We start from the raw sequence: 24,493 nt of genomic DNA on the forward strand, positions 1-24,493 counted from the left end.
GACGCCTGGGGGAGGGCATGGCAACCCACTTCGGTGTTCTGCCTGTAGAATCTCCATGGACAGAGGAACCTCGTGGGTTCCCCACTGTTCATGGGGTTGCAAAGAGTCAGACACTACTGAGCGACTAAGCACAGCCTTGCATCACAACTGAAAAATCAAGTTTTTCTTGAATAGCATCAGACATCCAACTTTCGCTCAAACTTCCCCAGTTGTCTGGTCATTTTTAGGGCAGTTCTCCGAAATCACAAGCAGGGTCTGTTAATTGTGGTTGGTAGGTGCATCTGCCCACCCTGGACCTTGCTCAGGGCATCCCCACAGTCCCAGCACGCGAGCCAGCGTGTCCTCTGTCCCTCAGTGGGGGTGGGCTGATCTTGCAGAAGGCCCCCTCCTCGGTGGGGGTGGACAGGGTGTGGTGGGTGGGTGTGCTTCCTTGAGGCCGTTTCTCTTGTGTATCATGACCTGGTTGTCTTGAAGGCTTCCGTCCATCTTCTCATTAGAGGTTGTAGATGGTAATTTTCGACTTCCGACATTTCTTTCTCCATTTGTTAATCAATGTATTTATGAAAACTTAACTCCTTGGTTGCCCGGAAATGTAGTTTGTATGGAAAGGCAGGAGGCGTGCAGAATTTTCCCTTTCACATTCCAGCTTTCAAAGCAACAAGCTGATTCTCTGCTTAGAGCATCTTGGGCTTTTGCAGGGGGGTTTGGTGTCCTCACGAGATCGGGGACTTATAAACACGGCCACGAGTCTTAGTCACCGTGCTTCCGCCTCCCTGGTTCTCAGATGGCCCCGCCATGGGCTGGGTTTGTCTGGTGTTTCCTCAGGATGAGGCTGAGGTCAGAGCGTCCTCAGCACATCTGACCTGGGGGTCTGGGATGTCATTTTGTCCCGCCACGCACACTGCCGTGTTCATTCTAGAATTAGATGCAGTGTTGCGGTGGTCTGAACTCTTTCCACGTTTCCAGAGTCAGGGAATAGTCAGAGACGTCAGCCGTCTCTCCAGGGTCCCTCAGTCCCTCTTCCCATGAAGATAACCAGTCGTCTGTAACCGCACAGCTCGTCCTTCCATCGGTTTCTACAGAAGCAAATACATCCGTATCTGTGCACCTCAGATGGGCTTCCCGGATGGCTCGGTGGTAAACAGTCTGCCTGCCAAGCAGCAGACACACATTCGATCCCTGGGTCAGGAAGATCCCCTGCAGAAGGAAGTGGCAACCCACTCCAGTGTTCTTGCCCGGAGAATCCCATGGACAGAGGAGGGTGACAGGCTGCAGTCCACGGGGTCACAAAGAGCTGGACGTGGCTTGGCGACCAAACAACAGCAAACCAGCCCTTCAGATCTATGTTGGCATGCTTTCCCCATGCTGCGTCACACTGTGGAGGCCTCTCCGAGTGGTTCTCCAGCCCTTCAGATCCACATTGGCATGCTTTCCCCACGCTGCGTCACACCGTGGAGGCCTCTCCGACTGGTTCTCAGAGCTCTTCCGGTCCCACATGGGTTGGCCCTGTGGCTGTGGTGTGGGCAACCCGCCTGCTCCCTGCAGCCTGTTCCGTGGCTACAGGTGGTAACTGCACCCCTGCAGCCTGTTCTGTGGCTACAGGTGGTTCTTAGCAGGAAGTCTGGAGAGTGTGGCTGTGCGTCTTCCTCTACCCTGAGCATCTAACCCGAGGCTCCGATCGGAGCTCCGTGCTCGGAAGGAGGTGTTGCAGGGAAACCTGGTCAGAGTTGGAGTCTGCACAGAGCCTGTCCCTGCCTCCTGTCTCTTCATCCCGGTAGCCAGGGGAGCACAGTGTGGAAGGAAGGATGTCGGCGCCCTGTGGACCCACAGAGGTGTTTTGGTGGCCTCTGAGCCTGCATCTGTGTGCTGGGCGGGCCACCCCGCCCGGGTCTGCAGGGGGTGGTGGTGGCAGGGAGCTTTGCTCGGAGGTGGCCCCAGGCTTCTGGCTTCTGACTCAGCCCCGAGCGGGCGGGTGGTGTGGACGTCCCACCATCCAGAGCCTGGCCCCCCGCCATCTGTAAAGCGCCTGAGTGGTCTGTGTTAAAGTTCCATTCAATTATCCGTAGTACTTTCTCTCCAAAAGCAGACTGTTATTCTTCTCGGAGAGGAGGAAATAGCCCAGGCTTACAGCGGCTTTCTTCAGTTATTAAATATTGAAGAGTACAAGTGTTCCTGGGAGGAGATGGCGAAGGGATGAAGAATGGGAGATTGCAGTGGGTCCTGGCTCAGGACCAGGAGCAGGAGGCTAAATTTGTTAAAGAAGCACATAAATAAATGAAAAGCCACCATCCATTTTCATTTTGGCCGAAATGCATTTCAGTTGTTACTGCTGTTTGGGCACGGACACACGCAGACTGCTGCGCGGTTTCTGAGCAGGAGCATGCATTTATCGATCGCCTGCTGGGTACGGGCTCTGGGAAGGGAGGTGCTCCTCCATCGTCAGCTGCACGGGCAGGCGCCTCCCAGAGTGACCTGCACGGATTTTGGAGCTTGGAGGGAGCTGCTTCTGGGACCTCAGGGTTGCCAGCCCTGAGCTGGGTGTGGGTTCCATATTGCCGAGCTGTTTCTTCGTCCTGGGTGGACGTGAGGCCTGTGGGCTCCTACCTCGATGGGCTGCAGGGTGGTACCAGGGGTGTGCGGCTCAGCCCTCGGCACACCACTGTGGTCGTTCCTGGGGAGGGAGGCTCCAGCAGTGGGGGGCCCTTTGCCCCTGAGCCGTGATGCTCCCGGGAGCTCCCCTTCCTGCCGTGAGGCCTGTGGGCTCCTACCTCGATGGGCTGCAGGGTGGTACCAGGGGTGTGCGGCTCAGCCCTCGGCACACCACTGTGGTCGTTCCTGGGGAGGGAGGCTCCAGCAGTGGGGGGCCCTTTGCCCCTGAGCCGTGATGCTCCCGGGAGCTCCCCTTCCTGCCCTGACAAGCAGTGGGACTGTGTGGCCAGCTCTGACGCCGTGGGAGGGCTTCCAGGAGAAGGTGGCTGGGGAGGCGGGCAGGAGGGTGGCCATCAGCCTCCCGCGGCCTGCAGAGCCCCCCTCTGGATGCCGAGGCTGGAAGGAAGGAAGTTTCTGGGCGCCAGTCTGGGTGATTCAGGCCGACGAAGCCCTTTCTCACCATTGAAAGCAGCAGGCCTCAGGCCTGCCCAGTGTCTGCTGGTGGAGGCGTCCGGCGGGGCAGCCTCCGGCCGGGGTCGGGGTCAGGTGTGGCGTTGGGTGGATACCTCTGCACCCACCCTGCAGATGTCTCTCTGGGGTTCTGGCTCTAAACGAGCAACAAACCAAAAAGGCCCGACCCCACTCCTGTTTATTCTGCGATGTTGAGCTGAGAGGATAAACTGTCCGTGCCAGAGGCCGGGTTGGACAGTTCAGCTTGGTGGTGATGCATTTATCGAGTGGTTTCTGCGCTTTCGGGAAGACAGCAGATGGGTGACCCAGACAGCCAGGAAGGGAGGAAACAGATCGGATAACCAGCGGACGAAGACGAGATGAAACTGCCCGAGCGTGTCACAGGGGCCTGGGAGGAGACGAAACGGGCCCTGAAGGGCCTGTGTCTGACCCACAGGGCCAGCTCTGAACTGAGAGCCTGTTTCTTGCTTACTCCTGCGAATGTCCGCTCCTGCCTCCCTGCTGGACAGAGGCGAGCTGGCCCTGTGCCCAGCCGGGCACCTCCCCCGCCCAGGCCCCGAGGGCTCGCTCGGCTGGCAGGAGGAGCAGGGTGGGGGCTGGGCACACACGTCCCCTGGGTCGGTGCTGGCCGCGCTCAGAGCCCCGGAGCCTGGACCGGGGCCGTCAGGTCAGCTTGCCACCTCTTGCAGAAAGGCGGCCCCTGGTTCCTGAAAATCAGCTGTTGAGAGTGGAAGCGCGGCCTGGGATCCTGTTCCAGCTTATTTTACATGAGAAACATGTTCACGCTCTGCTCCTTCACCCCAGGCCCCCGGTTGGTTTCCTAAAACGTGTCTGAAAGGCAGTGGTGTGCGGCCTGTCTCGTGGGCGTGTCAGAGCTTAGAGCCGCGCCGCCTGCTGGCTGTCGGCGTGATGCCAGCGCTTCCTGGACGGTGCCTCTGCGTCCAGCAGCCAGTGAATGCTGGGGAAGATGCAGACGGAAGTTCCCCGCGAAAGCAGGGCCTTGCCTGTGATGAGCTGGCTTCCCCGAGGGGAGAGGGTGCAGGAAGCCACAGGGGGATTGCCACAAGCATGCTCCCGGCTCATGACCCCATACCTGGCGCTTTGGGAAGGCATGGCTCTGCTGCCTTCAGGCTGGGGGAGCAGGGGGCCGGGCTGGGAGGCCAGGGGCTGGGAGAACTCAAGGAGCACTGAGGAGGGATGTGAAGGGCAGAGCCTGGGACCCCCGGGTGGGCTTCCAGGCGGGCAGCCTGCCACCTGACCACGCCCCAGAAACAGCACAGCGGGTGGTCCCTGCATTTGCACACCTGGCCAGTGGGAAGCAGTTTTTTAAGGATCATCACTTGATTTTTTATTTTCGGCAGTGGCTGGGGCCTGTTGAATTGTGTGCCAAGAGGACTCTCGCTTGAGAGTTCTACTTTTACGGGTTTAAAAATAGTCTCGGAGCCATCTTCCTTTCTCGCCTTGTCTTCACCGGGGGCTGGGGAGTGGGTGGGCGTGGGTGGGCATGAACGCAGGTGCCCCCTGGCCCGCCGTCTCCCTGGAGATGGGCCGTGGGGGCGCTGTCCCTGCGCATCTTGGGGAGGCGGAGGGGCTGAACCGCGTGGGCGGGCTGCCCGGGTCCTGGTGGGCGGGTGCAGCAGGAAACGCCCAGTCGCGGGAGCGGTGGTCCTGCGTTCGGGGAGCCGCGTCCGCCTTGTCCCTTTGAAAGCGCTGGTGTGTCGAGTGCCCTGGTGGAGCCCGAGGCTCCTGTTGGAGCGGAGTCTGGCTTGTGTGGCCTCCAGGCGGCACCAAGGAGGCATCTTGGCTGCAGAAACCGCGCTTCCGGAAGTCAGCACAGCAGCTGTGTGTCTGAGGGTCCCTCTGGGCTCACACTGCTCCCCGCTGCCTCCTCCCTGTTATATTCTCTCTGTTCTCGTGGGAGGTGGGCGGGGGCGGGCTGTGTGCCCCTGGGAGCTGGTCCTGGTGGAAGCCGGCTCTGCTCACCTGTCCTGCTGGGTGGGGGCGCAGTGAGGAAATTACGGTGCCAGTCTCTGCCCCGGGCATGCCCCGCGATATTAGAAGGTTCAGGGTTTCTGAGTCATGTTCCGGGCGGGATCTTGGCTCCCCTGGCCTCCAGCAGACGTCCTTCCCGTCCCCCGGCCGGCCCTGGCCACCTGCCAGGTCAGCAGACGGCACCAGGGCTTGGAGAGGAGAGCAGCATCAGGCTGGGAGCCGTGCCCCGTGACCCGGGCAAGTCCCGTGACGGCTGGTGCAGCGGCCTTCCCACCTGCCTGCCCATGGCTCCTACTCCAGGGGACCCCCCCACACCTGTGACTGTGTGGGGGCAGGTGTGACGGTCCCTGTCCTGGCCCACCTGCATGGCTGCAGAGGTGCCGAGAGGCTCATGAGAGCCACCTGCGGGTGGGCCTCCAACGGGACACGCCTGTGCGAGTCCCAGGCTCGTGGCAGGCTGATTCCGGGATGCCCTCTGCGTGGGTGCTTCTCACTGTGACAGTTTGGCCAAGCTCGGAAGCACCATCAGTGGGGTGTTTGGCAAATCCTGTTTCTGGGTGACGGGGACACACACCCAGAGGTGGGAGGAGGGGGCTGACAGGGGCCCCTGCACCCCCAGAGGCCATGACCTGCCAGAGGAGGGCACGTCTTTGCTTTTTGGCCTCTGCTCACCTCTCCAAGGCCTGGTGCCGTCTCCTGACCTGGCAGGTGGCCAGGGCCGGCCGGGGGACGGGAAGGACGTCTGCTGGAGGCCAGGGGAGCCAGGATCCCGCCTGGAACTTGACTCAGAAGCCCCGAACCTTCTAAAATCGCCAGATTCCTGGGAGTGGGAAGACCCTCTCTGGGCCAGATGGAAAGAGGGGGATCATTCTTTTCCTCCCAGGCCCTGCTTGGCCTCCTTGGCCCGAGAGAGTTGTGTCTGTGTGGAGTCTGGTGGGCAGAATCCCAGTGCCCACGTCCTCATCACCAGACCCTGTGACTGTCACCTTTTGTGACAGAAAGGACGTTGCAGACGTGATTGAGTGAAGGGTCTGTGATGGGATATGGGCCTGGAGTATCCAGGTGGACTCGGGCGTCACGAGCGTCCTCAGGAGAGGGAGGCGGGGGGTCAGAGAAAGAGGAGGAGACGTGATGATGGAGTCAGAGGTTGGGGTGGTATCCCCGATGGCGGGGGTCACAAGCCAAGGAATGTGGGTGCCTCTGGAAGCCGGAAGAGGCTGGGACGTGGGTTCTCCCCCGGAGCCTCCAGAGAGGCCAGCCCTGCCCTCGCCTCACCTCAAGCCCCTTGAGCGCCGTTTCAGACTCTGACCACAGAGCTGTCAGGATACACCCTGCCATGGCGTCGGTGGTGACTCCTTTCAGCAGCAGTAGGAAGTCAGCGTGGGGCTCTTTGAGGGGCTCCTCCTGCTGACCCTGTACGTGGCGTCGAACCTCCACCCCCACCTACAGGAGATCCTCATGGCCCCCCGATTGATGGAGCCAGAGCGTGTGGGGAGCCCATTGCTGTAGCCAGGAGTGTCCGGGGCCTGTGGGCAGAAGGCCAGACTGCCTTGGAACAAGCCACGAGCTGGGCCTGGGGTTGGAGGGTGTCCTGGGGCCCAAGGAGAGACCCGGGACAGAAGCCAGCAGCCCCCGAGGACACGGGCCTGTTGGGAGGCCAGGAGAGGGGAGACCGCCTCCTGAGTGACCAGCCCGGCACTTCCCGCCTGGTGAGGAGCAGCCGCCCGTTTCTTCTCCGTCTGAGAGCAGGAGGAGGAAATTTCTGGGGATTTGCGTTGCCTTTGTCCTGTGCAAGGAGCCAGCAGGGTTCTGCGCTGCAGTTGATGTAAATATGTTGTGGGAGGCAGCAGGCCCGCAGTGTCCACCGTCGTGGGTCTAAGCATCATTCCAGGCTTAGAGGTCACGCAGCCTTGCGGGAGGCCTGTGCTCGGAGGAAGGACTTGAGGGAGAGGAATGATCAGGATGTCGATGGGGCATATTCATTCGTCTTTGTGCCCCCAGGAGAGGAGGCTCCCAGAAAAGGCGGGAAGGCTTCTCCTGGCTTTGCGGTCAGCGGGGATGAGTAGGGTCGCCAGGCTGTGTCCAGAGGTCCCTGTCTGCAGGGCCATTGTCTCCGCACTGGCTTGGGGGGGTGGTGGCTTTGAGGAGAGAGGTGGGCAGGGCTCCTAGAAGGGAGGAGCCGTCGGTTCCGCTCTGCAGGGTACGCCCCCGGGAATGGGGGTCAGCTTGAGGGGGTGGTGCTGTGGGAAGGCAGAGAGGGCCGAGGGGGCTCTGTCAGGAGCCCAGGGTGAGGTGTCACAGCCCGAGGCCCCCGGCCTCCAGGACTCGGGACGTGAGCATGTCTGCACACTTGCAGCCACACGCAGAACACCCCCAGGGCTCGGAACGGGAGCTGAGTGACCACACGTGCTCACTTCGGCCCGGGTGCCCTGGCTGACGGTCCCGCTTGCTGGGCCCTAGCTGCTTTTGACCTCTTGCAGCCGAGGGGCAGGGGACGGGAGTTCAGGCGCATTGAGGAAAACGTGGTTTCCTGCTGAAGGCGCCACGGGCAGAGGAGGTATCCGGAGCTTGAACACCGAGGTCCATGGAGGCGACTGGGGTGCGTGTGGGGACTGGGGGCCAGAGGAGCAGATGGGAGAGCACCCAGCACCCCGCCCGTGGCCCCAGGAGCAAGGCTGCGACGGCGTGGGGCCCCACCTGTTTCCCCCGTGGAGCTCCCTGGCCTGCCCTTGAAAGGTGGTTGGCAGGGCTGTGGGAGCCCCCCCCCCCGCGAGCCAAGCCTGAGGCTGCTCCCCCTGGGGACGCACTCTTATCCCTGCAAGGAGCTGGCGGCCAGAGCTGGGGAGGGGCAGGTGTCTGAGGGGTTCCCGGGAAGCTTCACCCGCCCCTCTCCCGGTGAGCCTGTACTGAGTACCTGTGGGACCAGGTACTCACACCTTGGCCGGGGCAGGGGGTGCCTCAGAGGTGGGTCCCATGGGAGGCTGAGCAGAGCTCTAGGCGCTCAGGAGGGCAGGCTGTCTCCACGTGGCGCCAGGGCCGCGGCTCTCCCACCGCCAGTCCTCCCGGAAGAGGCCTGCGTACGTCGGGCAGGAGGCCCACTGGGAGTTGTTTCTGGGGGCCCTGGGGTTCAAGCTGGATCTAGAAAAGGGAGAGGAACCAGAGATCAAATTGCCAACATCCGCTGGATCACAGGAAAAGCAAGAGAATTCCAGGAAAACATCTACTTCTGCTTCACTGACTACACTGAAGGCTTTGACTGTGTGGATCACAACAAACTGTGGAAAATTCTTAGAGATGGGAATACCAGACCGCCTGACCTGCCTCTTGAGATCAAGAAGCAACAGTTAGAACTGGACATGGAACAACGGGCTGGTTCCAAATTGGGAAAGGAGTACATCAAGACTGTATATTGTCACCGTGCTTATTTAACTTATATACAGAGTACATCATGAGAAATGCTGGGCTGGATGAAGCACAAGCTGGAATCAAGCCTGCTGGGAGAAATATCAATAACCTCAGATATGCAGATGACATCACCCTTACGGCAGAAAATGAAGAGGAAGTAAAGAGCCTCTTGTTGAAGGTGAAAGAGGAAAGTGGAAAAGGTGGCTTAAAGCTTAACATTCAGAAAACTAAGATCATGGCATCTGGTCCCATCACTTCCTGGCAAATAGATGGGGAAACAATGGAAACAGTGGCAGACTTTATTTTTATTCCAAAATCACTACAGATGGTGAGTGCCGCCATGAAATTAAAAGACGCTTATTCCTTGGGAGAAAAACTGACCAATCTAGACAGCATATTAAAAAGCAGAGACATCATTCTGCTGACAAAGGTCCATCTAGTCAAGGCTATGGTTTTTCCAGTGGTCATGTGTGGACATGAGACTTGGACCATAAAGAAAGCTGAGCACCAAAGATTTGATGCTTTTGAACTGTGGTGTTGTAGGAGACTCTTGAGAGTCCCTTGGACTGCAAGGAAATCAAACCTGTTCATTCTAAAGGAGATCAGTCCTGGGTGCTCATCGGAAGGACTGATGCTGAAGCTGAAACTCCAATATTTTGGCCACCTGATGAGTTGAGCTGACTCATTGGAAAAGATCCTGATGCTGGGAGAGGTTGAGGGCAGGAGGAAAAGGGGACGACAGAGGATGAGATGGCTGGATGGCATCGCTGACTCGATGGACATGAGTTTGAGTAAACTGTGGGAGTTGGTGGTGGACAGGGAGGCCTGGTGTGCTGCAGTCCATGGGGTTGCAGAGTTGGACGTGACTGAGCGACTGGACTGGAGCCAGTTCACATGTGCCTGGGGCACCAGCGGATGCCCACTCCAGGCAGGGTGCGGGTGCTGCGTCACGGCAGCGTCCCCACTTTGACAGAGGCTCCAGGTGTGTGACACGTGCATAGCGAGTGTTTGGTGATGGAGTTATACATGAGGCAGTGGCCTCTTGGCACAACCAGGCTTGGTGTGGGGCAGAGTGGGGGGTTCCTGTGGAGGCTAGGGCTCCTGGGTGGATCACGTGTCAGGGCTTTGGACCCCCAGTCACCTGAGTGCCCCCGCCACCTCCCAGCGGGCGCCCTGTGGGCACGTCCATCACGGGTGGGAATCTGAGCACCCTCAAGTCCTCACAGCCGGGGTCCCCAGCGTCCCCAGTAGGAGGCGGGGGTGGCTGAGGCCTGGGGGTGGGGTGGGGCCCCCATGCCTGGTGTGTAGGATGCTGGTGGTCCCCCCGGGTGGCGGCTGGCCGCTCACTCCTGGCGCTGTTCGTGAGTTCCCACCATGGCCGCTCGCACTGCTGGTGTCCTCTCTGCCTGGTTCTCGCCAGCCTGGTACGCACATCCATGAGGCCATGGTCCTTGGGGAGCTTGGAGTGTGGTGCAAGGGCCGTCCTGCTTCCCAGCGGGCCTGAAGAGGCCTCTGGGGAAGCTGGGGGCAGCAGGAGCGGGCGGGCCATCTCCCTGGGTGGTGGGCGTGGAGTCCTCCCGGCCCCTGGTCTGGAGGGTCTTCTCGAGGAGTCTTGGTGGGAGGGGCCCGCGGGGCACTGAGGACTGCTGAGCCCCGTGTGCCCAGAGCAGGGCAGTCCCAGCAGGAGAGGCAGGGAGGCCCCCTGGACTCTACCCAGCAAATGGGTCCCAGCCCTCAGCAAAGCTGGACGTTTTTCCCTGGCTACTGGCAAAATCTAGCAAGTCATGAGCTCCCCCCCGTGGGAGGTGGGCCGGCGCCTCGCCTTCCTGCCCACTGTGGGTGCCCCTGAAGGGGCAGGGTCTCCCGTGGCTCGGGCTGGACTGGGGCGCAGGCCGCCGTGCAGACACAGCTGCGCTACCAGTCCGTCCAGGTGGGGGGCCCAGGGCTGTCATGTCGACCGTGCCCTGAATTTCAGGGTCTCGTGTCCCCGGGTCTGATGAGGCGGCCAGGACAGGAGAGGAGCCCCGTCCTGTCCAGAAAGAAGGTTCCGGGTCTCATTAGACCAGGAGCGAGGGCAACAGAGGTCGCCCTGCTGCCCCGGCGCTGCTGAGACCTCAGGGCTGTCCTGGCCGCCCCTGGGCTCCAGTCCTCACCCCTGACTCTGGGGAACTAGTCAGTCGTACTCCGAGGTCTCAGGAATGCCTTTTGGAACGTGTCCACGCGTGGCTTTTCCTGTGGAGTTTCCCTTGCAGCTGCTCAGCTCCATGGTTGGGGTGGCCTGTGACCCACCATCCAGACCGCAGCCGCCGCTCACCACACACAGGGCTGACTTCAGGACAGAGGCGGCGCTGAGATGACCCTCAGCCGGGCCCTGGAGCCCAGTGCTGCCCGTTTACCAGCCTTGGTGCCCCCAGCATTCCCGTGGCCCTGACCCCGGGCTGACGTGTTGTTGGCTCGGCCATCTGCCCACCTCCCGGCCCAGGGCGTGTTGTTCTTCTGTCACAGTTGTCGGAGTTCACGTTACTCTGTCCGGGGGGCTGCTTCTGTGTTTTCTTGGCAGCTGTTGAAAAGGTCCCGTGGACACGGCCGGTGGGGGTTGGGGGCCAATGCCCGGGTTCCCCTGCTGCCTGGCTGGCGGCCGGAGCTCGCAGGGCCTAGAGGAGGCAGCACCCTCAGGGTCAGGGGGCCTTGTCGCCCCCTCTGCTGCCGAGGTACACCCTGCAGGGCTGTTGGGAGTCAGGGCCTCACTTGTGCGGGCGCGCACCCCGGGAAGGCTGCACCCGGCGGCCGGCTTGCGGCGCACTGTCCTGGCCGCGAGCCCCGGTTCATTCCTTGTCCTGGACCGAGCGTTTGCACCTCTGTCGTTTGTACGTGGAAGCCCTCAGCCCCAGGGGGAGGGGGGAGGTGGGCCCCTGGGAGGCGGCTCGGGTTAGCTGAGATCACAAGGGTGGGGCCTCGGACGGAGTTAGTGCCCTGCTGGCAGAGGAAGAGGCGCCAAAGCTCACTGAGTGCCCTGTCAGGAGGGCAGCTGTCTGCAGGCCAGAAGGGAGGTTCTCCCCAGGAGTCGAGTCTGCCAGCCCCAGACCCTGATGTTCAGCCTCCAGGGCTGCGAGAAGCAAGCGTCCGCTGTCTAGGCCGCCCACTCTGTGGTTTTTCGTTAGAGCCGCCCGAGCCCACGAGGACACACCCGTCTCCACCCCGCCGTCTCGGAACGGGAGGCGCATCTGCTGGAGCTCTAGCTCGTGTTCCCCGCACCGGGGGGTGTGGCGGGTGGAGGCCAGGCAGCCGCAGGGGCCACTGTGGGGCCGCCGTCTCTGGGCCTGGGCGTTGTCGTGGGGTGTCCAGCTCATGCAGGTGCCGAGCGATCTGCCCGTGTGCGTGTGTGCCCACGCGTGTGTGCACTCCCTGTCGCCACCATGACGGCTTTTGACAAACGGGGGCTTCAGACGGCGTATTGATTCTCTTAAAGTTCAGAGGCCCGAAGTCTGGAGTGAGTGTCATGGCCAAAGTCAGGGCGTGGGTGGGCAGGACAGTGCTCCTGCGGGGGCCCCTGGGGCCCTGTGTCCCGGCAGTGCTCCTGCAGGGGTCCAGGGGTCCCTGTCTCCCGGCGGCGCTCCTGCGGGGGCCCTGGGTCCCTGCGTCCCAGCAGTGCTCTTGCGGGGGCCCAGGGGTCCCTGCGTCCTGGTGGCGCTCCTGCAGGGGTCCGGGGGCCCTGCGTCCCGGTGGCGCTCCTGCGGGGGCCTGGGGAGCCCTGCGTCCTGGCGGCGCTCCTGCGGGGGCCCGGGGGTCCCTGTATCCTGGACAAAGCTCCTGCGGGGGCCCGGGGGCCCTGCGTCCTGGCGGCGCTCCTGCGGGGGCCTTGGGTCCCTGTGTCCCAGCAGCGCTCCTGAGGGGGCCCGGGGGGCCCTATGTCTTCGAGTCCTCAGCTGATCGTGCTGCCCCTGCTCCCGGGCCTGTGGCCCCCTCCTTCCTCTGACCCCCGCCTCCTCCCGAGCTCGCTCCGTGGCGACGTTGGTCCCACCCCGTAGTGGGGCTGTGCTCACTCACCCCGAGGCCTCGCCGCCTCGGCCTCCCCCATGCTGCCTCCCGGGACCCCTGGCCCTCGGTGCGTCCGTCTGTCTGTCCGTCTGTCCGTCCCTGATGCAGGTGCTCCTTCTTGGTGCAGGTTTTCTCGAGCACCAGCTCGTTCTCTTGCCGTCTCTCATCTGCCTGCTGTCGGGCCTCAGGTGGTCAGCAGCCAGCGGTAGGCTGTCTGCCCCTCGCAGGGGCTTTGCTCAGTGGCCAAGGCCTCCCAGCACGGCTCGCACTGCAGTGTGTCTGTGGGTGACCAGGCGCCACCAGCATCCCTTCCTCGGGGGGTCCTGCCCCTGGAGAGGGTTCGGTGAAGGGCCTTTCTGTGCGTCTGTCTTGAATTGGTTTATTTAAGTAAAGAGACCCTCGGCGTGCGTTGACCGAGAGCTCACCTGGACCGTAAGAGGAGCCCCGGTTGATACGCTCTTGCAGGTGTGGGGTGACCCCCAGGATGGAGCGGGGCAGCAGCCGCTGTCTGTGTCTGAGCGCTCCCTTGGCACGTCTGTGTGTGGGCGGAACAGGCCACGTGATGCTCACCTGGCTGCTCTCCCTCACAGAGGAGGAGCTCCGGAAGCTGCGAGAGGAAACGAACGCGGAGATGCTGCGACAAGAGCTGGACCGTGAGCGGCAGCGGAGGATGGAGCTAGAGCAGAAGGTCCAGGAAGTGCTGAAGGCCAGGTGAGGAGGCGGTGGGGCCGTGAGGACCACTCCCAGGGAGGAGGTGTAGAGGGCAGGTGAGGACCACCCCCAGGGAGGAGGTGGGGAGGGCAGGTGAGGATGACCCCCAGGGCCGGAGGCAGGGACAGCCGTGTGAGGACCACCCCCAGGGCAGGAGGCGGGGAGGGGAGGTTGTCTGTGTTGGGGGCGGGAGGCGGGAGGGCCGGGCATCTATGTTGCGGGGCCGGGCGGAGCCAGGTAACGCTGCCCCTTGGCGGTCAGGGTCCCCAAGCCAAGGCCCTGCCCAGATGCTGGCGGCCAGCCCCCAGTGCGCTGTGGCCTCTGCTGTCCCCGTCTCCCCCTCCAGGTGGGGTCTCAGCCCTCCCGGGAGGCCTGTGGGCCCCCTGCCCCGGCCTCTGTTCTCACGGAGCACTTGTGGCGAGTCGCCCTCCCTACTCCGGGGCTGTGTGTACTGCTGCCCCAGGCAGGGGTCCTCAGTGAGGCCCCTGCTGAGTGGTGGTGCCCCTCCAAGGCCTCCTCAAGGATGCCGCAAGGGCCTGGGGCGGGCAGAGCCGGCGGGCCCGGCCCCGAAGTCCTGGGTTGTATCCTGCCTGTGCCCGTGGCGAGCCGTGGTCTTAGGAAGGCAGCTGCACTCCTGTGCCCTGGGGCCTTCGTTTGGAAAGGGGTGCGGGTGTTCCTTTTCTGCACTGAGGGGAGGGAGAGGAGTCACAGCTGAGCCCTGGGGCCCCGGAGGAGCAGGGCTGCAGAGCAGCTCACAGAGCCCCCTGGTTCCCTGCGTACCCCAGTCTCGGCTGCAGAGAAGCAGGGCTGCAGAGCAGCTCACGGAGCCCCCTGGTTCCCTGCGTCCCCCGGTCTCGGCTGCCCGTTGCTCCCAGGACCTGCGGCCCTGCCACCCTGCCTTGGTGCTCTCCCACGCTCCCCCGCCACCGCCCGCTGCCCCTGTTGCCCCCTTGGACACCTCCCTACAGGCATCACTGCCTGTGGCGACGCCCCGCGCCCACCGTGACCTCCGGGCCAGCCTGCCGTGGACCGTCTCCTCCTCCCACAGGCTCCTCCGTCACGGGGCAGCCAGGTGCCCTGCCCCAGCTTCGGGAGGAGCGCTGTGGGCTCCCACACGTCTGCCCCGCGAGCTCGGCCCCTACCTGTTGGTTTCAGTGGGTAACTTTGTGGGGTCAGTATCATCGGACGGAGACCCCGGGCCCGCCTGCGGCCACCCAGAACCCGAGCCCAGCTGCGGCTTGGCGCTGAGTGTCTCTGCACCCGCGCGTACCCAGCTGAATGCCTGGGCCCGGCCTTCCCCGGGAGCCCGCCATCAGCGCTTCCTGGGTGCACCCCCATGTGTGGGACCCCTAGCCGGTTCAAAGACCATCCTGGCAAAGGCCCGGGCCCCTGCCTGGGAACAGAGGGAGCCAGGGTGGGAATGGAGTCCCTGCGTGCCCTGGCCCCACTCTGTTCCCAGTAAAGCCCTGTTTGTCAGGAGCCCTGGGCATGGAAGGTCTTCTAGGCAGCCTGGCCACTGGGAGGGGTGGGCATAGAGGCCTCGCTCCCTCTTCCTTGACCGCGGCTCCCTTCTCTGGGCCCGCCTCTGTCTGCTGGCTCCCTGTCCGTGCCTTCACGAGGCTGCATCTGTGGCCCCTGCTCGCCCTGCCCTCTGGTCCAGCCGGTCCACTGTGCGTCCCGCTCTGGCACCGCGAGGCCATGACGGCTTGCGGTTACGGACCTGCAGATCGGGTCGGTTCCCAGAGATGCTGGACTGGGGTTGTTCCCGAGTCCAGGCTTGTCCTGCTCACTGCACGACAGACCGGTAATCGAGAGACAGGTTGTTGGGGCAGAAGTAATGACTTTATCCTGAAGCCACATCCTTTTAGTGATTAACTTGTGACCAAACACACAAGGTTCTTCCTTGTAAGATCACACTGTGCAGGGGAGACTCCTGGTGGCCAGTGCAGGGGCCCAGGTTCGATCTCGGGTCAGGGAACGAGAGCCCAACTGCTGCAGCTAGAGCTTGCATGTCTCAATGAAGACCCGGTGCAGCCAAGCAGATAAAGTCAATGTTAAAAACAGCTCGGTCGTGGGAACAGAGCAGGACGCAGAGCGTGTGCACCTGCTGAGGGTCTCTGTGCCCCACGGTCTGTCCTGGGGGAGCCCCCGCCCCCGCTCCCACCGAGGTCTGCCTGGGGTGCCAGTTTCCCCACGTCCTGGGCTCTCTGCTGGACTGTGAAGCTGCAGAGTCAGAAGCCCGCCGCAGGGCGAGAGGGGCAGGTGGGCTGCCTGAGGGACAGGGCACTGCCTGAGAGGTGGGGGCCCAACCGTCGGGGCCTGCGGCTGAAAGTCAGGTCTGTGGTCGGGAGCCGGCAGGTAGACGGGAGCCCCGGGGAGGCGCCAAGGCCGGGGACTGCTGTGGTCAGGTGCGGCAAGATAGACCGCAGGGGCAGGGAGCTCAGCACGGACCCAGCTGGGACCTGGGCGCAGCCTGCCGGCCAGGGGTCACCCAGCCTGTGGCCTTGCATGGTGCTTGTAGTGTGTGTGTTGATAAGTACCTTTTCACTGGGCCCAGGAATCAGTATGAAAGTGAAAGTCACTCAGTCCGACTCTTGGCGACCCCATGGACTGTACAGTCCATGGAATTCTCTAGGCCAGAATCCTGGAGTGGGTAGCTCTTTTCTTGTCCAGGGGATCTTCCTGACCCAGGGATAGAACCCAGGTCTCCTGCATTGCGGGTGGGTTCTTTATCAGCTGAGTCACAAGGGAAGCCCAGGAATACTGGAGTGGGTAGTCTGTCCCTTCTCCAGTGGATCTTCCCCACCTAGGAATCGAACCAAGGTATCCTGCATCGCAGGCGGATTCTTTACCAACTGAGCTATCAGGGAAGACTCAGTACTTGCTATAAGAGTTGTTTATTCCGAGCTTAGTTAGTTAAGTCACTCAGTCGTGTCCAACTCTTTGCGACCCCATGGACTGTAGACCACCAGGCTCCTCTGTCCATGGGATTCTCCAGGCAAGAATACTGGAGTGGGTTGCCGTTTCCTTCTCCAGGGGATCTTCCCGACCCAGGGAACGAACCCAGGTCTCCTGCATTGTGGGCAGACGCTTTAACCTCTGAGCCACCAGGGAAGCCCTTATTCCAAGCTTAACAGTAAATAAACAAATGAGTCAAAGTTAATAGGAAAGAAAGAGTTCTATGTTTGCACACTGTGTGCCCGTCATGGATGTAGCTCTGTGCTTGCCCCGCTGCCCTCAGCCCGCGTCTGAGTGGGGCAGTCAGGACCCCAGAAGGAGCCGGGCGGACAGGACTGGGCACCGGCGTGTTGGGTGTGGCTTTGCTGAGCCTGGACTCAGGCCGTGTCTTGAACTAACAGAGATCTTGCTTTTCCTCCCCCGCCATCCCCACCCCCTTTAAGAGCCGAGGAGGCGCCAGCTCAGCAGCCCCCGAAAGGACAGGCCCAGGTCAATAACGGAGCAGGTAGGCCTGGGGGTGGTGCTTACCCGCAGGACCCCCTCCCGTCGGGGTCCCTGATTGCCCACTGGGGGGTCTCTGTACCAGGTGCGAGTCGTCCCATCGGAACTGGACTTATTTTTGCACAGACACAGGGCGGCCGCTCTGCCTGCCCCGCCCTCCTCCCCATGTGGTCACTCTGGCCGCGTGGCCCTGGCCGGGCCCCCTTCCCGGAGGCTGGGCGCTGGGGGCAGCTGTGGGCGGCGGGCTGCAGCCCCCGCCCCGGGTCAGGACACAGAACCTTCCAGTGCCGTTTCTTCCCGCCCGGGGCTCGCGTTCCTCGTCCCCATCCCCACTGGGCCCTTTCTGGAGCTGTCACTAAGAGGATGGTGTGGGAGGGAACTGGGCTTCCGCCTGGCTCTGGAGGGGCCTGGTCCGCAGCGGTCCCTGGCCTGCGTGGCCTCGGACCCAGGACCCTCGCAGGCTGACTGTTGATGGGAAGCCGTGCCCGGGCTCAGAGAGCCACCCCGGAGGGACCCTCAGTTGAGCGCTGTGCGGGGTAAAGATGCGGAGACTGCCATCCGAGAGGGGAAGCCTCTCAGGTGACCTCCGGGTGGGGGCTGAGTTCGGGGGCCAGAGTGGGTCCCGGCCCCCCTCCTGCTCTGTGCAGGGGCCCTGTGCCTGCCTTTCAGAGAGGGAGCTGCCCCTCCCCAGGGCCCCGGTGCTGGACGTGGCGCCAGGCTGGCTGGGTGTCCCGTGGGTCATAGTCTCCTTGGGTCCTCACGGTTCATGACCAGAGGCCCAGGTTCCAGGCCAGGAGCGCAGGAGACCCCCTCCCTACAAGACCCTCGCAGTGCGTGGCGGTTGATGGGCCTCCCGCACAGGTGCACGGGGGCGGGGTCTTTCCACGGCCCCCCGCCCCCACAGCCCACCCTTAAGCCAAGGTCCACGCTGATGGCCGTGGTCTGGTGGCCCCTGCACTGTCCTCGGGTCGGCCCCAGGCCCCGGTCCCTTTGAGCTGACACGTGGCCGCCTGTGCGCTCTTCGTCCCCCTCTGACTGTGGGGGGATGGCGCCCCCTGCAGGCCACTCCACGTCCCGCCCCCGAAGGGACAGACTCATCCCTGGGATTTGGGCTGGTTTTCTGGTGGGGTGGCTTTCCAAAGGCAGAGACTACTTCACTTCCTGGGCTGCACCCCCTGCACCAGAGCACCACCCCCGACACCCGCCCGCACTGGCTGGACCTCAGGCTCGGGGTGGCTGGGGGCGAGTGCCCACCTGGCCCCTTCCCAGACAAATCAGTGTGGCCAGTACAGGTTGGGGGTAGGTCAGCACAGGCCCCTCAGTGGGCTGAGCGCCTGCCTGGACGCACCTGCCCTGGGGACAGCCTCCGACAAGCTGGGGGTCGGCGTTCAGAACGCGGGGGACCCCCAGTGTCCGCGTGGCTGGCTGGAGTGCACCGTGAGTGGATGCGGTCCGGGCGGTCTTCAGGACACGGAGCCCCTCCCGGTTCTGCCCTGGACGTGCCCCCAGCAGCCCCACCGGGAGCACCCCGCACCGAGCCCCCCGCCCCAGTTCTCTCTGAGCCTCTCACTGAGACTTGCCGCCGTCCTGCAGAACGACGGAGCCAGGGGCTGTGCCCCCGGGTCCAGAAGTGGTTCTATGAGAAGTTCGGGGAGTACGTGGAGGACTTCCGGTTCCAGCCCGAGGAGAGCACCGTGGAGACCGAGGAGCCCCTCAGTGCCCGGAGGTGGGGCCCTGGCGGAGGTCGGGGTGGTGGGGTACAGCGGGACCACCCAGGGGCCCCCGGGACCCGGCTCACGGCCATGCAGGAGGGAAGGTCCTCCCTGGGGCGCCCGCGCAGCTGTGTTCCCCACCCCCCGTGGCCATACTCGGGCTTTGTGACAGGCCCCACGTGGGGACGGTGGGCCCCGGGGACCACACGAGGTCCAGCAGGCCAGGCCTGGCTGAGGCTGGGGTGGGGGGTGCCGGGGCGGGAGACGGGGCCCGCCCCACCCCCTGAGCGCCCCCCGGGGGCCTGGCCTGCGGCTCCTGCATCCCAGGGTCTCCCCCAGTGCCCGTGGAGCGCCGCAGGGCCGGGGCCTGGGTGCTGGTGCTCACCCCTCCCCTCCATCCCTCTCAGGCTGACCGAGAACATGAGGAGGCTCAGTAAGTACCCAGTGTGGACTTAGTAAGTACCTGCTCTGTCTCTGCTGCGTGCGTGCACTGTTGGGGCTGGGCTGCGTGTGGGGCGGGGCCACCCCAGCACTGGGCTGGGCTTCCTTCCACAAGAACAGTTTTCAAGACTTCCCCGCCCTCTTCCTCAGGCCATGGGAGGTATGTCCCAGGCCCATGTCGTCTGTCTGTCTGCCCCTGGCCCAGGGCCTGAAGCAGAGTTTCCCTCCAGGCCTGGGACCCCCAGCGAAACATGGTGCTTCCCCCAGATGCTTGTCAGGGCCTGCGGTGTGGGAGCAAAACCCCATCCACACGTGGCCGGGGCAGAGCACAGGGACACTACAGAGCAGCCCGGGGCCAGGCCACCAGGGCCGTGACGGCTACAGTTCGCCCGGCTCCTTTTGGTGCCCCCTATCCCTCCCTGTCCCCCCATCCCCTGCCTAGCTGGTGCAGCAGCCGGACCACCAGGTGTGTCTGAGGGCTGGGTGAGTGCTGGCCTGACCGTGTGGTCTGATTTGTCCCCAGAGCGCGGTGCCAAGCCCGTCACCAGCTTTGTGAAGAACCTCTCTGCCTTATCCGACTGGTATTCCGTCTACACGTCTGCCATTGCCTTCACCGTGAGTGCTCCCTGTGGGATGGGGGTGTGTACTCCCCATGGAGTAGGGGATGTGCTCCCGGCAGGGTGGGGACTGTGCTCCCTGTGGAGTTGGGGGGTGTGCTCCCTGAGGGGTTTGGGGTTGTGCTCCCTGATGGGTGGGGACTGTGCTCCCCACAGGGTGGGATGTGTACTCTCCGAGGGGTGCAGGGTGTGCTCCCTGAGGGGTGGGGGTTGTGCCCCCTGGGGGTAGGGTAGCTGCCCTCCCCTTGGGGTTGGGGGGCATGCACCCCACCCCAAGGTTTCCCAGAGGGACCCAGCCTGCTGTGCCAGGCAACTCTGTGGGATCGTCAGGACTAGAGAGTTGCTGTTGGGTGTGGCCTCGGGCTGGCACGTGGGCTCCCTGTGCCCAGAAACGCCCCCACGGCAGTGTTCTTGGGGAGGGAGGGGTCTCGGGCTGAACCCGTGGCCGGCTTTCCAGGCAGGTTCCGGGAGGAGCCTGGCCGGTCACCTGGCTGCCCCGTCTGTCCCTCCCACGCCCGCAGGTGTACATGAACGCCGTGTGGCACGGCTGGGCCATCCCCATGTTCTTGTTCCTCGCGATCCTGAGGTTGTCCCTCAATTACCTCATAGCCAGGTAGGTGTGCTTGAGTGTCTCGTGTGCACGGCTGCCCCAGCTCCCGCCTCGCGTGTGCAGCCGGCCCTGTGTCGCACGCTGGTGTTTTGGGAGCTTGTTCTAGCTTTCCTGGTGACTCAGATAGAAAAGAATCTGTCTCGAACATGGGAGACCCGGGTTGGATCTCTGGGTCAGGAAGATCCCCTGGAGGAGGGCGTGACAACCCACTCCAGTGTTCTTGCCTGGAGAATCCCACGGATGGAGGAGCCTGGCGGGCCACAGTCCATGGGGTCACAAAGAGTCGGACACGACTGAGTGGCTCACTCACACGCACTCTCTGCAGTCCCTGGACTCCTGGAGGAGGGTTTGCTGGCAGACCAAACCCCAGCAGCTCCTTGCTGTGGGCGGCCAGTGGGCGCCAGCTTTGGGGTGACTCTGGTCCCTCCTCTGATCGCACCGCTTTTAGGCAGGAAAGTACCCCCAAGCAGTGACATCTGAAGTGCGGGGGTTGGCGGAGCTGCAGAGGCGCCGGGACTCAGCGACCCTCGAGCCCAGGGCCTGCCCACCTTCTGAGCGCCCCCTTTCCTCTCGAGGCTGGGGTGGGGGGCTGCGTGGGAAGCCGGCCTTCCCGGGTCTGTGTGGCCCCGAGGTCTCCCCAGAGAGTGAATGAAACCCGGTTTCACGTCAGGCCTGAGAGTAGGCCCTGCCTCCCGTGCTTTTTCTCAGCCGTTCAGGAGTTCACTTACACACCAGTGTTTCTGGGTGCTTCTCTGCTGGCCCAAGTGGCTTCACTGGAAAGTGTTTCCTGGGGAAAAGCAAACCTTTAAGTGCTTACGGAAGGGTTCTCTGTGCCCAGACTGGCGTGGGTCCTGAAGCCCTTGCCGCTGTCGCCCAGCTTATTCTGGGAGGCCCCTCCCCTCTGGGTGCTCGTACACGTGTCCCCCGCCCAGGAGGGCTCCCAGGGCGGGGTTGGTGGGGGCGGCCCGGGTCGTCTGCTCTTGAGCCCAGGAGGGGCCTGGTGGGTCTGGGCAGATGGCCGGTGTTTCGGAGGCTCCTGTCCCCACGGCCAGCATTTCAGGGGACGCCTCCTGGCTGGGAGCACAGGGCTGGTGATGCGACGTCGTCCCTGGGTGCCCACCGCCTGCAGACGATGCTCTGGTAAGGGTGTGTGGTCTTCCGTCCGCCAGGGGCTGGAGGATACAGTGGAGCATCGTGCCCGAAGTGTCCGAAGTGGTGGTAAGTCCCGGGAGGGGCTCCGTCACGGGGTCAGGCTGTGCAGAGGGTGTGGGTCCCCTGAGGCCCCCAGGGTTGCCTGCGTGGGCACTGGTAGGGAGCCCTGCCCAGCGGGCAGTGGTCAGAGAGGGGATGGCCGGCCACCCCCACCTGAGGCCCTCCCCGGCTGATGCCCCGAGCGCCCCTCACTGGCCTGGGCTTGGCCGCATGGGAAGCAGGTTGCCCTAGCCTACCCTGCCCTGCCTCAGCGGGGACGTGTCTTAGAGGGGAGGCAGTGAGGGGGGCCCCAGGAGCTGCTTCCCACCCCCGTCCTGAGGAGGGAGGTGGGTGATGCATGGGCTGGAGTAGTAGACGTGCAGAGCGGGGTCAGCAGAGCTCCCTGTGGCCCATCGCTTGCTCTTGTAAATAAAGTTTCATTGATTTCTGTCACACCCACTCATTTACGCCGTGACTCTTCTGGGGCTGCAGCAGCCGTGACAGACGTCAGGTCTGCAGACACGCGCGCTTGCCCCCTGGCGTTCTGCAGACGGTTTGCCCACCTGCTCCGCAGGGGACCCTGGCCCGAGGGGCAGAACCGTCGGGCATGGGCTGGGGGAAAGCCACGGTGCCTCGACGGGCATCGTGGGGGGTTTGAGCAGCCCCTGGGGGCTGAGCACGGACCAGGGCAGGGTACAGGACACGGTGGGTCTGCAGGGCCCCTTAGGTGGGTCGGGTGGGGGGCGGGTTGGGGGAGGTGGGCCTGCGCCCTTTGGCCCTGGCACCCGGAAGTCCTTGGGAGGTTCTTGCTGAGTGAACTCATGCCAGCTGGACAAGGCCAGGCCTTCCCGCTGGGGCCTTGTGCCTGTGCCTGTGAAGTCGGGGCTGGCCGGGGCCTCTGTGATCACAGGTGCCCCTCTGAAGGCAGCCTGTTTGGGCAGCAGTCAGGTGGGGGGCTGCCTGCTGTCTCTCAGGCTCCACGGAGTCATCAGCGGGAATGGCTGCCCATGCTGCCCCCTCAGGCTGGGCCCCCCAGGGACGCCCATCCCTCTGTTGGGGCGGCAGAGACCCCGGTCCCCGGGCTGGGAGGCCTCGTCCTGTTTAACGTCGGTAATTTCTCTGAACTGTTAAATTTCAGTGGAAATTCTCTTTCTCCTTTGACTGAAGGAGCCTCCGAAGGAAGAGCTGACCGTGTCTGAGAAGTTCCAGCTCGTGCTGGATGTCGCCCAGAAAGCCCAGGTACCTGCTGCTGGCCTCGGGGGTGGGGGGCCCCCGGAACTCCAGCGTCCCAGTGGGAGGAGCCCCTCCTGACCGGCGCCCGGGGCGAGCTCCCGGGAGGGCGTGGAGCCTGGTCGCTCGTCTTGAGCAAGGTGTTCCCTGTCACCGGGCTTGTGCCTGGGCATGGCTGGGCAGGAGCACGGGGCCCCGCGGCTCCTCTGGCCGTGGTCTCTGGGCACCTCTGGGCGTCTCCAGCGTCGCCGTGCAGCCCTGGGGTCTCTGTCGTGACCGCAGTTCCATTTTCACACAGAACCTCTTTGGTAAGATGGCAGACATCCTGGAAAAGATCAAGAAGTAAGTCGTGCGCCCGGGGCCCGCCCTGCCGGGGTCCTCCCACGCACTCTGAGCCTGCCCTCTCCCTCCAGCCTGTTCATGTGGGTCCAGCCCGAGACCACCCAGAAGCTGTACGTGGCGCTGTGGGCCGCCTTCCTCGCCTCCTGCTTCTTCCCATTCCGCCTGGTGGGGCTGGCCCTGGGTAAGGAGCTGCTGGTGCCCGGCCCTCTGACCTGTGCGGGAGCCAGGGCCCTGTTCCCCAGGACGTGCCCCCCACCCCCCTGACCCCCACCTGTGCCCCCAGGACGCGCCCCTCCCAACCCCCACCTGTGCCCCCAGGATGCAGCCCCCGACCCCCACCTGTGCCCCCAGGACACAGCCCCCCGACCCCCACCTGTGCCCCAGGACGCATCCCCACCCCCTGACCCCCACCTGCACCCCCAGGATGTGCCCCCCCAACCCCCACCTGCTCCCCAGGACGCACCTCCCCACCCCCTGACCCCCACCTGCGCCCCCAGGATGCGCCCCCAGGATGCACCCCCCCAACCCCCCGGCTGCAGCCCTCGGGCGGGCAGCTCGTGCCCTCGCCTCCCTCCACCCCTCCCCCAGTGGCTTGTCATCCAAACCTTTGCATTTGGGAGACACGGAGTCCATCCAACCTAGAGAGATGAGATTTTGGTTTCTCGAATCCAGCCCGTCCACTGCTGGCTTGGTGGGCGGGGCTGGTGGACCCCAGGCCCGTGGGACTTGGGTGTCTGCCATGGTTCTCTGTGAGCGCTCCTGGGCTCCTGGGGTTGGGGGGGACAGGTCAAAGGGTACAGGGGTGTGATGGGGGCAGGCAAGACTCGGGGTGGGATCCGGCGTTGGGGCGGGGCTGTGGACAGGCAGCCTCAGGTCCTGTGTCGGGTGTAGGGACTCGAGCTGGGGCTGGAGGGGGCGCAATGATGAGGTGTGTTTTGAGCACGTCAGGGACGTCCCTGGGCTGGGGTGAAGTGAGTCTGGGGTGTGCTCAGGTCCAGGTGGGTTTGCAAAGCATCGCTGTCAGGGTTTGTGAGGGTGGGCTGGGGTGGGGCAGGGGTCAGTTTTGCCCTGAGTGGCCGGGTGGGCTGTTCAGTACCTCCAGGGAGGTGGGAGGGGCAGTGTGGGGAGCATTAGCGTTTAGTCCTGAGTGGCGAGGTGTGCAGTGTGCAGGACTGGCCCCTGCCCGCATTTCAAACCGCCTGGTCGTAGGTTGAGTTCCCAAGAGAACAAGGCTGGGCTTGGAGTCGAGGGTGGTGGGGAGGGAGATGGAGGGAACTGGGTGGTGGCCTGGCAGGGCCACAGGGGTACCCAGAGAGGCCCCTCGGAGGCTGGGAAGGGGCTTGGTGGGGAAGGCGGAGGCCTGTGGAGCCTGGCTTGCTGGGCTGAGCTGGGTGTGGAGCTGTGGGCTGGGGGTTCTGATGGTTGGGGTCGTCCCTGAAGTTTGTGGGGGATGCAGATGCCGACATCCCCCGGTGTGAGGGTCGTAGCAGGACAGGGAGAGGGGCACAGGCGTGGAGAGACTGCCCCAGGGCCGAGGTCGGGGTCCTGAAGTGACCCGGCCCCTGGCCTGGCCCAGCCCACCCGCTTAGCTCAGGCCCCACCCCCACCCCGGGAAGTCACACCCC

General features: G+C 63.8%; 1 protein-coding gene across 3 annotated transcripts in view; it reads left to right on the forward strand.

Annotated features, from left to right (window-relative positions):
• The window catches only part of GRAMD4 (GRAM domain containing 4), a 66,286-nt gene that overhangs the window by 35,667 nt on the left and 6,126 nt on the right, over positions 1-24,493 (forward strand). For all 3 annotated transcript variants that reach the window (XM_070790588.1, XM_070790590.1, XM_070790589.1), the window contains exons 4-13: positions 13,146-13,266; positions 16,668-16,729; positions 18,319-18,451; positions 18,845-18,870; positions 19,402-19,493; positions 20,017-20,108; positions 21,275-21,323; positions 22,464-22,535; positions 22,825-22,868; positions 22,940-23,049. In XM_070790588.1, coding sequence (XP_070646689.1) covers positions 13,146-13,266; positions 16,668-16,729; positions 18,319-18,451; positions 18,845-18,870; positions 19,402-19,493; positions 20,017-20,108; positions 21,275-21,323; positions 22,464-22,535; positions 22,825-22,868; positions 22,940-23,049 — 801 coding nt within the window. The remainder of the gene's footprint in view (positions 1-13,145; positions 13,267-16,667; positions 16,730-18,318; positions 18,452-18,844; positions 18,871-19,401; positions 19,494-20,016; positions 20,109-21,274; positions 21,324-22,463; positions 22,536-22,824; positions 22,869-22,939; positions 23,050-24,493) is intronic.

Source organism: Bos indicus, chromosome 5, assembly GCF_029378745.1.
Source record: "Bos indicus isolate NIAB-ARS_2022 breed Sahiwal x Tharparkar chromosome 5, NIAB-ARS_B.indTharparkar_mat_pri_1.0, whole genome shotgun sequence".
Classification (NCBI taxonomy): Eukaryota; Metazoa; Chordata; class Mammalia; order Artiodactyla; family Bovidae; genus Bos; species Bos indicus.